General features: G+C 38.6%; 1 protein-coding gene across 5 annotated transcripts in view; it reads left to right on the forward strand.

Moving 5' to 3' along the window:
* The window catches only part of ccser1 (coiled-coil serine-rich protein 1), a 1,394,127-nt gene that overhangs the window by 1,148,626 nt on the left and 231,843 nt on the right, over positions 1-13,658 (forward strand). Inside the window, exon 10 of one of the 5 annotated variants that reach the window (XM_063046847.1) lies at positions 2,495-2,993. The exons of the other annotated variants lie outside the window; for them this stretch is intronic. Within the exon in view, the coding sequence (XP_062902917.1) occupies positions 2,495-2,611 (117 nt within the window). The 3' untranslated portion in view covers positions 2,612-2,993. Of the gene's footprint in view, positions 1-2,494; positions 2,994-13,658 lie in introns of those variants that run through there. 5 annotated transcript variants of the gene reach the window in all.

Genomic DNA, 13,658 nt, shown 5'->3' on the forward strand with positions numbered 1-13,658 from the left:
CCCGTGGCAACAAATTCCACAGATTCACCACCCTTTGGCTAAAAAATTTCTTCGCATTTCTGTTCTGAATGGGCGCCCTTCAATCCTCAAGTCATGCCCTCTCGTACTAGACTCCCCCATCATGGGAAACAACTTTACCACATCCACTTGGTCCATGCCTTTCAACATTCGAAATTATTCTGTGAGGTCTCCCTTCATTCTTCTAAACTCCAAGGAATACAGTCCAAGAGCGGACAAACGTTCCTCATATGTTAACCCTCTCATTCCCAGAATCATTCTAGTGAATCTTCTCTGTACCCTTTCTAACGTCAGCACATCCTTTCTTAAAGAAGGAGACCAAAACTGCCCACAGTACTACAAGTGAGGTTTCACCAGCACCTTATAGAGCCTCAACATCACATCCCTGCTCCTATACTCTATTCTTCTAAAAATGAATGCCAACATTGCATTTGCCTTCTTCACCACCGACTCAAACTGGAGGTTAACCTTAAGGGTATCCTGTACAAGGACTCCCAAGTCCTGTTGCATTTCAGAACTTTGAATTCTCTCCCCATTTAAATAATAGTTTTCTGAGTTAGCAGCTCCACTAACCACTATGCACCCTGAAATTTGTATTTGAATAGGATGACTATTGTTGGAAACATACACAAAATCTTTGAGGACTTTACAGAATAGATGTACAGAAAGTGAGTCTGTGTGTCATTACCATAGACAGCAATCTGACAGGTTGCATCACTGTCTGGTATGGGGGGCTACTGCATGGGACCAAAAGGAGCTGCAGAGGGTTGTAAATCTAGTCAGCTCCATCTTGGGCACTAGCCTACAAAGTAACCAGGACATCTTCAAGGAACGGTGTCTCAGAATGGCAGTGTCCATTATTAAGGACCTCCAGCACCCAGGGCATACACTTTTCTCACTGTTACCATCAGGTGGGAGGTACAGAAGCCTGAAGGCACACACTCAGCAATTCAGGAACAGCTTCTTCCCATCTGCCATCTGATTCCTAAATGGATATTGAACCATTGGACACTACCTCACTTTTTTTAATATACAGTATTTCTGTTTTTGTACGATTTTTTAATCTATTCAATATATGTACACTCTAATTGAATTACTTAATTATTTTATTATTATTATTATTATTATTATTTTTACCATTTTTTTTTCCGATATTATGTATTGCAGTGAACTGCTGCTGCTAAGTTCACGTCACATGCTGGTGATAATAAACCTGATTCTGATTCTGAGATTGAAGGGTAATATTTCACATAGATGGGTTGTCTCAAAACGAGGGTTACAGCACGAATACAAATGGGCTTAAATAAAAAATTGAGAAGAAATGTCTTCATTTGGGATGCTGAATCTTTGAAATTCTCAATCCAAGAGAAGTTTGGTGGCCCTTTCGCATTTTGGCCTTTAAATGTTATGGGAATCAAGGGATAATGGGTTACTGGAGGAAAGGGGTGCTGATTAGACCTGGTCATATTGAAAGGGAGAATAGCTGTCAGTATGTCAAATGGCCTACAACTTCTGCTTTTATTTTTTATGTTCTCTCCTCTTCACCCCAGAGTCTGTGGTCATTTGTATCCACAAGAACCAACTAAGCCATTAAAATATTAACACTTGAACTTTTTCTAATTTGTACAGTTCACAAGAGTTTTGGGAATTTCAGGTTTTATTTAGGTTCAGAGATATCTGAAATTATTACAGAAATATCCAACAGAGGCTCTGTGGGATAGTGAATATACTAAAGAAATAATCGCATTAGTCTAAGCTCCTGTGGTAAAAAGGAAGTGTTGTATTACAATAAATAACCCTTCAATCCAATAATCTCAATTCTGATTAATCAAGTAAATAACTTTGAAAGGAAAAGGAGATAAAGGCTTGCATTTGTAGAGCAGCTTTTCACAACCTGAAAGTATCTCAAAGGCTCTCAAGCTGACAGTTTGCTGCAAAATCAAGTTTAGACAAATTGGATAGTTATCTGGCTTACCTTTCAAGAAAGCCAATTATTTATTTGACTTTCCATTTCCAGCAGTAGATCAGCAAAATATTTCTTGAATTTGTTGGTTAACTCTCATTCTCCCTCCTTAACACTTCTAGATTCCCGTAAATTCATCTCCAGTTAGAAATAACTCCCAGGACTTGCACTCTATTTCAGAAAGTTAGCTACTTGATCTAAACAATGCGTTGCAACTATTATAATGTGAGTTTAGATTGACAGGCCATCCCCAGGTTATGGACACGTGATTTATGGGCACACCTACATATGATAAAGTTCCTATTATTATTAAATATGAAAGTCTGATTCCTACATTCCTTCAAATGTCAAAATTATTTTTTTTTCTCTCTCTGCTTTTAGTAATTGATCACGCTACTGCCTTTCCTTTCCTAGGTGCTTAAGGAGGTTTGGTTTGTCACTAAGACTCTGACAAACTTGTTCTGATGTACTGTTGAAAGCATCTTGAATGGTTTCATTATGACCTGGTTATAGGAATTTGAATGCACAGGAATGCAAGAAGCTGCAGAGAGTAGTGAACCCATCCCAGTACATCACAGACACAACCCTCCCCACCGTCAATTGTGCCTACGTGAAGGTACAGATGGCTGAAGACCCACACAATCAGATTCAAGAACAACTAATTCCTTTCAAACCTTTGGTTCTTCAACCAACGCACAGAACCCTAATCACTTCCGTATAACAATACTATGACTAATTTGATTATTTTGCACTGAAATAATCTGTGTTCTTTTTTGTTCTATTTGTGTTTTCACTTGTAAAAATGTATGGATAATTTACTTATTTCTTGCAAATGTTGCTTTTATGATGCAATGTTCCAATAAACCTGTTTCCAGCAAGTTTTCATTGCAGTCATTCAATAATGTGCTTGTGCATATCGCAATAAACCTGACTTTAACATCTCCATTATGTGAGGATGGCCTGTGCTGACCTGAGATGAATTAAGAGGGTACACTTCTCCTTGTGCTTGAAGATGTTGCTTGGTAGAGTGTCAGGTCTGAGGGATTTCAATTTTACTCAAGTTACCAGAAAAAGCTGTTTTCAAATTGGCCAAAACTGATGTCAGGAAGATAGTGAGGAGATTTAGTGTGGAGGATGAACAATTAGTTGCATGGGCAGGCTGAGGAGGCTAGACTCCTCCTCCTCTGAAGAGATTTAATAAAGATAACTAGATAACAATAAACAGGGAGTACCTCTGAAGCCTGTAGTATCAAGAAAAAGAAATCGTAGAGTTATACAGCACAGTAGTGAGCACCTAGTGGATACAGATGCAACATCTAAGAGGATTTGGATAAGTGTTTGGAAGGTTATGGCTGAACAGTGGCAACCTGGAACAGCAGGATGGATGCTGTAAGCAGCATGGAGCAGTTAGGCCGAAAGGCCTATTTATGTGTTGTATTACTCTCTGAGCACAGAAACGGGCTCTTCAGCCTAACTTGCCCAAGCTGACCATGATGCACATTTAAGCTCGTCTGATTTGCCTGCATTTGGCTCAAGAAAAACTATTTCCCTTCAACTGTTTAAGTGTTTATTTGGTTCAGAATCAGAATAGGGTTTATTATCACTGGCATGTGTCATGACATTTATTAACTTTACAACAGCAGCACAATGATAATAGAGAAAGAAACATGAATAAATAAATTACAGTGCAAGTGTATAAGTGTGTGTGTATATATATATATACATATATATAGAGAGAGAGAGAGAGAGAGAGAGAGTAGAATTAAAGCAGTGCAAAGATGGAAATAAGATATATTTAAAATAAAGTGAGGTAGTGATGGGTTGAATGTCCATTTAGGAATCATATGGTGGAGGGGAAGAAGCTGTCCCTGAATCACCGAGTGTGTGCCTTCAGTCCTTGAACCAACTGACACAATCATTGTCACTACAGTATAGTAGCAACATAACCACTTTGTGATCACTTTGCATGAAAATAGATTTTGTTTTCTTCCCTCTAAATCTTTTCTAACAACGTACCCATCTAAGCATCGTTTAAGTGTTGTTATTGTACCTAAAGTAACTGGAGACTTTAACCATACATAAGGTGACTGATGAGAGAAAATGGATTTTGTTTTATTTGAGTCTGTAACGCTCCAGCTTACAGTGGAATGAACACAGATTTAACAACATTGAAAAGACAATGGCATAAATTCTTGAAAAACGAAAGAATAAGAGAAGCTATCTGAAATGCTGATCAAATGAATTGGCTGAGACCTTGTGAGCCAATGGTCCTCTCTAGACTATTGCTCAGTGAGTCAATAAGAGTGTTTATACATAGAATGTTCTCTGGACTGAATTTTTATCAGCTGCCCAGGGATGTATCAGCCACTCAGACCAGAATGTAGTCTCAGTGGTTTGACTGATTCCTCACTTTAATCTACAGTTATTAAAACCATTAATATCAATTCATGTTACTTTCTTTCTTTCATAAGAAGCACAAGAGAGCAATAGGAATCCACGTGTGATTAAAGAATGGTAATCTAATTAAAATTTTCTCTTTGTTTGGGATAGAAGAAGTAAATTCAGGCAGATAGCAACATAGTGGAAATGCACAGGAGATGGTAATTTATGATCATCTTGTGAGATAACAGTCTATAAATTACCCCTGTGGTGTGGGTTGTTCTTAAAATTAGTTTTGAGCTCACCAAACATCAAGACTTGCCTTAGCACAGAAATTCCAGTCTCTACACAGCCTATGATTCAAGTTCAACAACCCAGTTTTCTATGCTGTGGTTTTTGACACACAAGACATGGATAGCTCAGCATCATGGCAGAATTGGGTTAAACTTACACTTGGTGCTAAAATTCATAAGAAACAGTCACAAACTAAAATTACTATTGGGTCAGGGAAAATCCTGTAATTAGGAGCCGAACTACACCTGGCTACAGAAGCAGAAAATGCTGGAAAAAGAATCAACAGGCCGGGCTGTATTTGTGGAAAGAGAAACTGAATTAACATTGAAAGCTGAAGACCCTTTGTCATTACGAGCTGAAATGAGACAAAGCAGAGAAATCAAGTCAGTTTAGTTAACAAAGGCAACCATGGCTGTCTACTCTAGGGCCTTCTGCTGCCTGGAGTGACATGTTTTTTTTCAAATGAAAGGTCTTTGGTCTGAAATAGTAACTATTCCTCTTTCCACATATGCTGCCTGACCTGAGTTTTTCCAGTATTTTATCTTTATATGTCAAATCTCCAGCATCTTTATGTTTGTTAATGAATTCCATACATTGAGTCTATTTTACCATTCAGTAAAACCACAAGACATGATCTTGGTCTCAAATAATGTTTCTCATAACCCTTGATATCCCAATAGACTGTTAATCTTTACTTGGAAAATATTTAATGAATCTGCTATCTAATTCCCTGAGGTGGCAATCCCAAAGCTGCCTGGTCTTCTGGGAGATGTGGTTCTTCCTCATCTGAGAGCAAAATGGCTCATTGCCCTATCCCAAGATTAGGCTCTTCCTCAGCTTCTACCTGTCACATAATGCAAAACATCCCATTCTTAAACAAGCTTTAAGCCAAACTGATAATTTTTTTTAGTCAGGAGAGAGTACTTTGAATTCCTTTCAATTACTTAAATAGCAGTTGAGTGGGAAGGGAAGAACAGATCAGAGAGTCACAGAAGATGTGGTCCTTGCAGAAGGCAGAAATGGATGGGGAGGGAAAAATATGCCTACTGGTGGGATCTCACTGCAGCTGGTAGAAATTTGTCATAATTGGACTGAATGTGTCATAAATAATAAAAATGAAAAGTGGTAGAAATATTCAGCATATCAAGTAGCTTCTGTAAAGGGAAAAAAAAACATAGTTAATGCTTCCCATCAATGGCATTCATGAAGTGTGGACAATTAGGTAGTCAATATCTTCAGACATTGTGAACTGAAAACTTGAAACTAAAACCAAAGGGGGACATATTAGTAATTCTGTATATTGTGCAATAAACAGATGGTGGTGCAAATGCAGATATTGAAGTGTTTTAAACAGTAGTTAGCAGATTACTCATACAGATTATAAAAATACACTCAGCTGAAGTTTGTACAGATCACATGGGTAGCGATGGATACCAGCGAGCTGTTGCAAATCATTATTATTTTGAATGTGGATAGGTTTTGATGGCTTTATTGAAGATAAGGGTAAAAAGGTAGAAGTTTAACTAAGGAATATATAAATGAAGCCGCTGGAATGTTATACAGTTTAATTTTATTTAGAGATAACAGACTCCGGCCCAATCAGTTTGCTCTACCCAGTTGCATGTATATGACCAATTAACCTACTGATGCATACATCTTTGTAATGTGGGAGGAAACCACATCACCTGGAGGAAGTCCACGCAGTGACCAAGACAATGTACAAACTAATTCCAGACAGCAGCAGAAATGAACCAGCATCAGTAGCTCTGTAATAGTGTTGTGCTGATCACGACGCAACCATACCACCCCAAATATCTATGCCAATAAACAATCAACAGACCCTTAATTTAAATAGTAGTTATCATAGAGTCTTGGCATCAAACAGCATTGAATCAGGCTCCATCAGCTCAACAGGTCCACGTCACTCAAAACTCCCATTGCCTGCATTTGGCTCATATCCCTTACATCTACTCTTTTCACGTACCTGTTTAACTACCATTTGAATGTTGTTAATGCACCTGAACAAACTACTTCCTCTGGCATCTCATTTTATGTACTGACCACACTCTGTGAGTCAGTTACTCCTCAGGCTCCTATCAAATCTCTCCCTTCTCCCTTCTCCTTTTTAACCAATACCCTCCAGTTCCTGATTCTCCAGCTCGAGGTAAAAAAAAAAAGACTGTGCATATTCATGCTGTCTACACCCCTCTATGCACTCTAACCATTCACTGGGATGTGATTTTAGTGGGAGTTTGGGGGTTCTTTCTGCCCTGAGTCTTGGTCTGACGTCTGATGGCAATCCTCCCACTTTGGCTGTGTCCTTGAAGTGGATTGTTGGTGGAAGGTTACTGCAATATTCCCATGGGTAGTTATCATAAAAAGTAATCAATGTTGCAACCCATCCTGAGAAATTCTTCTTGTTGATGGGGTTAAATGCACTGTATCAACTGTCATCGTTTTGTGCCCCTGAAACTCATTCTATTTTGTTTTTGACCTTATCTCCCAGGATTATATTTCTGAACATGTGACGCCACATTGGAAATAAAGATTAGAATTTGGTTAGAATAGTGCATGAAATGTCATTATGAATTATATTACTTTAATTATCCTTGGGTCTCGAAGAGCTCATTGGTGTAATATTCAAAGAGAAGTATTTTAAATTGGTAAGATTATGGTGACCAAGTGCAAGTTGATAAACACTGATTTTTAGCTAATTAAATGACTGCAATGCACTCTTTTCAGGACTAAGTAAAATATAAGTTGGCTGCAGCTTTTTCAAAATGCACTAGCAAGAATATTAACCAAAAAAAGAAAATTTGAGCATGTTTCACTGGTTTTGACATAATTACACTGACTGCCTGTGTCCTTTAGGATAAATTTTAAAATACTCTTAATTGTAAGGCTCTGAATAATCTAGCTCCTCTGAATATTCTGGAGTGTCTATCCCCTTACATCCTTAATTGTAAACTTAGGTCCGTGAACACTGGTTTGCTTAGTGTTTCAAGAACCAAGCATATAAGGACTGGAGATGCGGCCTTTTACTCTTATACACCAAAAACCTGGAATAATCTACTGACTAAGGTACACCAGGCTAGTACCGTGGAAAATTTCAAAACACTTCTAAAAACCTACTTATTAATTTGGCTGCCTACATGAGGAAATCTGCAGATGCTGGAATTTCAAGCAACACACATAGAAGTTGCTGGTGAATGCAGCAGGCCAGGCAGCATCTCTAGGAAGGGGTACAATCGACGTTTCGGGCCGAGACCTACTGATAGGATTACTTAATACCTGTTGATGTTGATTATATTAAAATAATTAGGTATATTTGATTACATTTTATTCTATATAATGTTTGTCTTTACTTTATCATTTTAAATTTTTTCTTGTAAAGGATGTTGAGCCTGCATCCTAATGTATGCTAAATAAAGTTGTTACTATTATTAATTAATTAAGAACTATTTATAAATTCCATCTAATAGGTTTACCACCCAACATAAAAAGATATAATGGGACGAGTTAACGGAGCACACAGGCTTTAGTGTAAGCAAGACTCAGACAAAATTATTATTAATTTTCCCTGATGGATTAAGGGCAATAGGCTTCAGTGCGAGGAGTGAACGAGATTAGATGAACCCTTGGTCATTTTGTTACCTCAGAACTGTCTGTTTCAATTGATAAAGCCTCAATAACTCTAAATCTTGAGGGAAACCAATGATAGAATAAGACATGAAAATGCATCAGGCTTGAGAACAGAGTCTTGAAATTCTTCACACCCCTGAGAAAGTCCTAGGTATGAAGTGGGGAATCCATACAAATAAGTGCACTGTCAGTTATGTTGCTGTTATTATAGAAATCAAAGACAGACTTGTATCTACATGAAATGCCCGATTATAGCTAAATTGCTCTACTGCTAATGCCGAATAGTTGATGCAATGTAAGAAATGTGACAACCAGCTTACATACAGGAAGTTCCCCAAGGAGTAAGGCAGTAATAACCAGGTTATCAGAGTTCAAAATTCAAAGTAAATTTTATTATTGAAGTACATACATGTCACCAACTTTGAGATTCATTTTCTTGTGGACAAACTCAGCAAATCTATGGAATAGTAACTATTACAGACAAGAGAAATCTGCAGGTGTTAAAAATCCAAATTTTGAGAAAAGATGGGGCTCATTTGCTCGTTATTATCATTTGAGCTAATTGATAGATTTTTTCCACAATCTAATTGTAAATTTTTTTGGTATATTTTCTTTTCTTGCTGGCAGTTTGATGTTTGTTTCTAAAAGCTTTTTGTATGATGCATAGCTCAGGGGTTGTACACTTAATGGGTTTTTTTTCTCACTTTTTCTGCTTAGTAGGTTTTTTTGTTATCACAATTTTTTTTTCAATCTTTAAGATATGTCTTTTTTGTAAGTGTTGTTACTTCAATGTACTCGTGTTATTTCTTTTGTATAATGTAACAATAAAAAGATTTGAAAAGAAAGAAAAATCCAAGTAACACACACAAAATGCTGAAGGAACTCAGCAGGCCAGGCAGCATCTATGGAAAAGAGTATAGCTAATGTTTCAGGCCGAGACGCTTCAGGTCTCAGTGCTGAAGATGCTGCTTGGCCTGCTGAGGTCCTCTAGCATTTTCTGTTTGTAGAATAGTAACTATAATGGGATCAATGAAAGATCAACCAGTGTGCAGCAGACAACAAATTGAATGATGCAGATATAAATAAATAACAATAAATAATGAGAACATGAGATAATGAGATTAAGAAGTCTTTGAAAGTGATCATTGTCAGCCAAAATATTTCAATAATAGAGCAAGTGAAGTTGAGTGCAGATATCCCTTTTATTCAAGAGCCTGATGGTTGAAGGATAGTACTGTAACTGTTCTTGAACTTGGTGCTGCGAGTCCTGAAGCTCTTGTACATTCGACCTGGTGGCAGCAACAAGAAGAGAACATGACCTGGGTGGTGGGGATATCTGATGATGGATGCTGCTTTCCAGCGGCACTGTTTCATGTAGATTTGTTCATTGGTTGGGAGGGCTTTACCCATGATGGACTGGGCTGAATTCACTACTTTTTTGAGGATTTTCCATTCAAAGGCATTGGTGGTTCCATACCAGGCAGTGATGTAGCCAGTCAATATACTCTCCACCACACATCTGTAAAAGTTTGTCAAAGTTCTGGATGACATGCCGAATCTCTGCATACTCCAAAGAAAGTAAAGGCTCTGCCTTGCTTTCTTCACAATTACACTTACATGCTGGGTCCAGAATAGGTCCTCTGAAAGAATATCTCCCTGGAATTTCAAGTTGCTGACTCTCTCCACCTCTGATCCTCTGATGAGGATTTGCTCTTGGACCTCTGGTTTCCTTCTCCTGAAAACTACTATCAGTTCCTTGGTCTTGCTGACATTGAGTGAGTTCAATTGAGTTCAGTTAAGTTGGTTAAAGGTATCTTCCTTACTCCTTTTTTAAAATAATGCAACAAACTCTGTTGAATCCACTTGAAAGACCAAAGAAAACTTCAATAAAACATAATGCCTCGACTGTTTTAAAAAAGACATTTCCTTTAATTAGGCATTTCCTCAGTGCCCTGAGTGTCAGCCAAGTTTTGACTTGAACTTTTTAACTTCTGACTCGGAAGTAAAGGCAGATCTTTTGAGCCAAAGTTGATGCAACACCTCATAAAATGACAGATATCTTGACCAAGATGGAACTTGAGCATTTGATGGCTCTGGTCCTGTATTCACTAGAATTCAAAATGAGGGGTAACCTCATTGAAATCTATCGAATGGTGAAAGGCCTTGACAAAATGGTGGAGCAGACTCAATGGGCTAAGTGACCTAATTCTGCCTCCTTTTTCTTATGGTCTTATAAGCTTTGGGATCTCTTATCTGAAATGGACTACTAAAGTCCTAGATCTAAGGTTGTGACGTTAAGAGGCAAGTAAATATGCCACAATGAGGTATTTTTCCCTCATTAATGTACTTGTGTGTTCTTCAGGAACTAATGATATTTATGGCAATATAATGTGCAAATCCTTCTTCCAAATCATTATTTATTTTTTGAGATACAGCATGAGATAGGATCTTTGAACTGCACTGCCCAGCAGCCCCCAATTTAAACTCAGCCTAATCATGGGACAATTTACAATGGACAATTAACCTACCAACTGGTACATCTTTGGACTTTGGGAGGGAACTGGAGCACCCGGAGGAAACTTCAGTCACAGGGTGAACATAAAACACCTTACACAAAGTGGCAGGAATTAATCCTGGTTCATTGGTATTGTAAAGCGTTGTGCTAAACAGTACATTGCCATTATGCCATTACGTGCTGGCATTGGAGAGGGTCCAGAGAAGATTCATGAGGTTGATTCCTGGAATGAAAGGATTAAAGTATGAGGTCTGTTTGATGGCTCTGGGTGTGTACTCACTGGAGTTTAGATGAATGAGTGGGGATCTCTTTGAAACCAATCGAATATTGAAAGGCCTAGATAGAGTGGATATGGAGAGGATATATCCGACGGGGCAAGTCTAGGACGAGAGGCACAGCCTCAGAATAGAGGGATACCACTTTAGAACAGGAACTAAGAGGAATTTCTTTAGCCAGGTGATGGTGAATCTGCAGAATTCATTGCTACAGATGGCTGTGGAGGCCAAATCATTGGGTTTTTTCAAAACAGAAGTTGATAGGTTCTTGATTAGTAAGGGCACCAAAGGTTACTGAGAGAAGGCAGGAAAATAAGGAAGAAAGGGATAACATATCAGCTATGATGGAATGGTTAAGCAGACTCAGTGGACTGACTGGCCTAATTCTGCTCCTAACCCTTATGGCCTTGCAGCACAAATTCAACTTAATGTACCTTGAAATTCAGCCTGTAGTTGCCCTGAAATAGAATGATTTTCAGAGACAGTGTACAATCCACACTTGGAATCGAGGTGTCATTAAAAAAAATCCTTTCTGTATCCAGTTCTGACTGTTCAGTTTCAGTGTCATAGTCCTCACATCAAAGGAATAAAATATTCTTAATTATTGGAATATATGATTCTTGACTGATCATCAAATTTATATCCATTGCTATACCTGATATCAGAATCAGGCTTATTATCACCGGCATGTGATATGAAATTTGTTAACTTAGAAGCAGCAGTTCAATGCAATACATAATCTAGCAGGAGAGAAAATGATGATAATAATAATAATAAATAAAATAAAACATAATAAATAAACAAGTAAATCAATAATGTATCATGAATAGATTATTTTAAAATGTGCAAAAACAGAAATACTGTATATTTAAGAAGTGAGGTAGTGTCCAAAGCTTCAAAGTCCATTCAGGAATCAGATGACAGAGGGGAAGAAGCTGTTCCTGAATCACTGAGTGTGTGTCTTCAGGCTTCTGTACCTCCTACCTGATGGTAACAGTGAGAAAAGGGCATGCCCTGGGTGCTGGAGGTCTTTAATAATGGATGCTGCCTTTCTGAGACACCACTCCCTAAAGATGTCCTGGGTACTTTGTAGGCGAGTGCCCAAGATGGAGCTGACTAGGTTTACAACCTTCTACAGCTTCTTTCGGTCCTGTGCAGTAGCACCTCCATACCAGACAGTGATGCAGCCTGTCAAAATGCTCTCCATGGTACAACTATAGAAGTTTTTGAGTGTATTTATTGACATGCCAAATCTCTTCAAACTCCAAGCCGCTGTCTTGCCTTCTTTATGACTACATTGATTTGTTGGGACCAGATCCTCAGCGATCTTGACACCCAGGAACTTGAAGCTGCTTATTCTCTCCAATTACGATCCCCCTGCGAGGATTGGTATGTGTTCCTTCGTCTTACCCTTCCTGAAGTCCACAATCAGCTCTTTTGTCTTACTGATGTTGAGTGCCAGGTTGTTGCTGCAGCACTATTCCACTAGTTGGCATATCTCACTCCTGTACACCCTCTCGTCACCACCTGAGACTCTACCAACAATGGTTGTATCATCAGCAAATGTATAGATGATATTTGAGCTATGCCTAGCCACACAGTTATGTGTATACAGAAAGTTGAGCAGTGGGCTAAGCACACACCCGTGAGGTGTGCCAGTGTTGATAGTCAGTGAAGAGGATATGTTATCACCAATCTGCACAGACTGTGGTCTTCTGGTTAGGAAGTCGAGGATCCAATTGCAGACAGAGATACAGAGGCCCAGATTCTGCAACTTCTCAATTAGGATTGTGGGAATGATGTTATTAAATGCTGAGCTATAGTCAATGAACAGCATCCTGACGTAGGTGTTTGTGTTGTCTAGGTAGTCTAAAGCCATGTGAAGAGCCATGGAGGTTGTGTCTACTGTTGACCTATTGTGACGATAGGCAAACTGCAATGGGACCAGGTCCTTGCTGAGGCAGGAGTTCAAGCCAGTCATAACCAACCTCTCAAAGCATTTCAACACTGTTGATGTGAGTGCTACCAGGCGATAGTCGTTAAGGCAGCCCACATTATTCTTCTTTGGCACTGGTATAACTGTTGCCTTTTTGAAGCAAGTAGGAACTTCTGCCTGTAGCAGTGAGAGGTTGAAAATGTCCTTGAATACTCCCACGAGCTGGTTGGCACAGGTTTTCAAATAAAACAAACAAACTTCCTGTAGATTGATGACGATGCAGAAAGGACAAATGCTCATGTTGGGTCTGTGCATGACTACATATCAATTAAATAAAGCAACACATGCAGAAGGTGGCTTTAACTGGTGTATTCACATTGTAGAGAGAGAGAGAGAGAGAGAGAGAGCAATGTGCATGTGTAGTCAACAGCGCATGAGCAGACAACAGATCAATACATAGTGACATAGTGCTGGGGGTGGGGGAAGATGTCATTGCTCTAAAGGAAATAGATCCATACATTACACCTCCTCTCCCTTCAGATTAATGCTTCATGAAACTGTACATGTACAAAACATTCAATTTCCCTTTCATAAATCTAGATTCCAAATAAACATGCTTTCACAATAACAGTCCAT

This window comes from Mobula hypostoma, chromosome 4 (assembly GCF_963921235.1).
Source record: "Mobula hypostoma chromosome 4, sMobHyp1.1, whole genome shotgun sequence".
In the NCBI taxonomy this organism is placed as follows: domain Eukaryota; kingdom Metazoa; phylum Chordata; class Chondrichthyes; order Myliobatiformes; family Myliobatidae; genus Mobula; species Mobula hypostoma.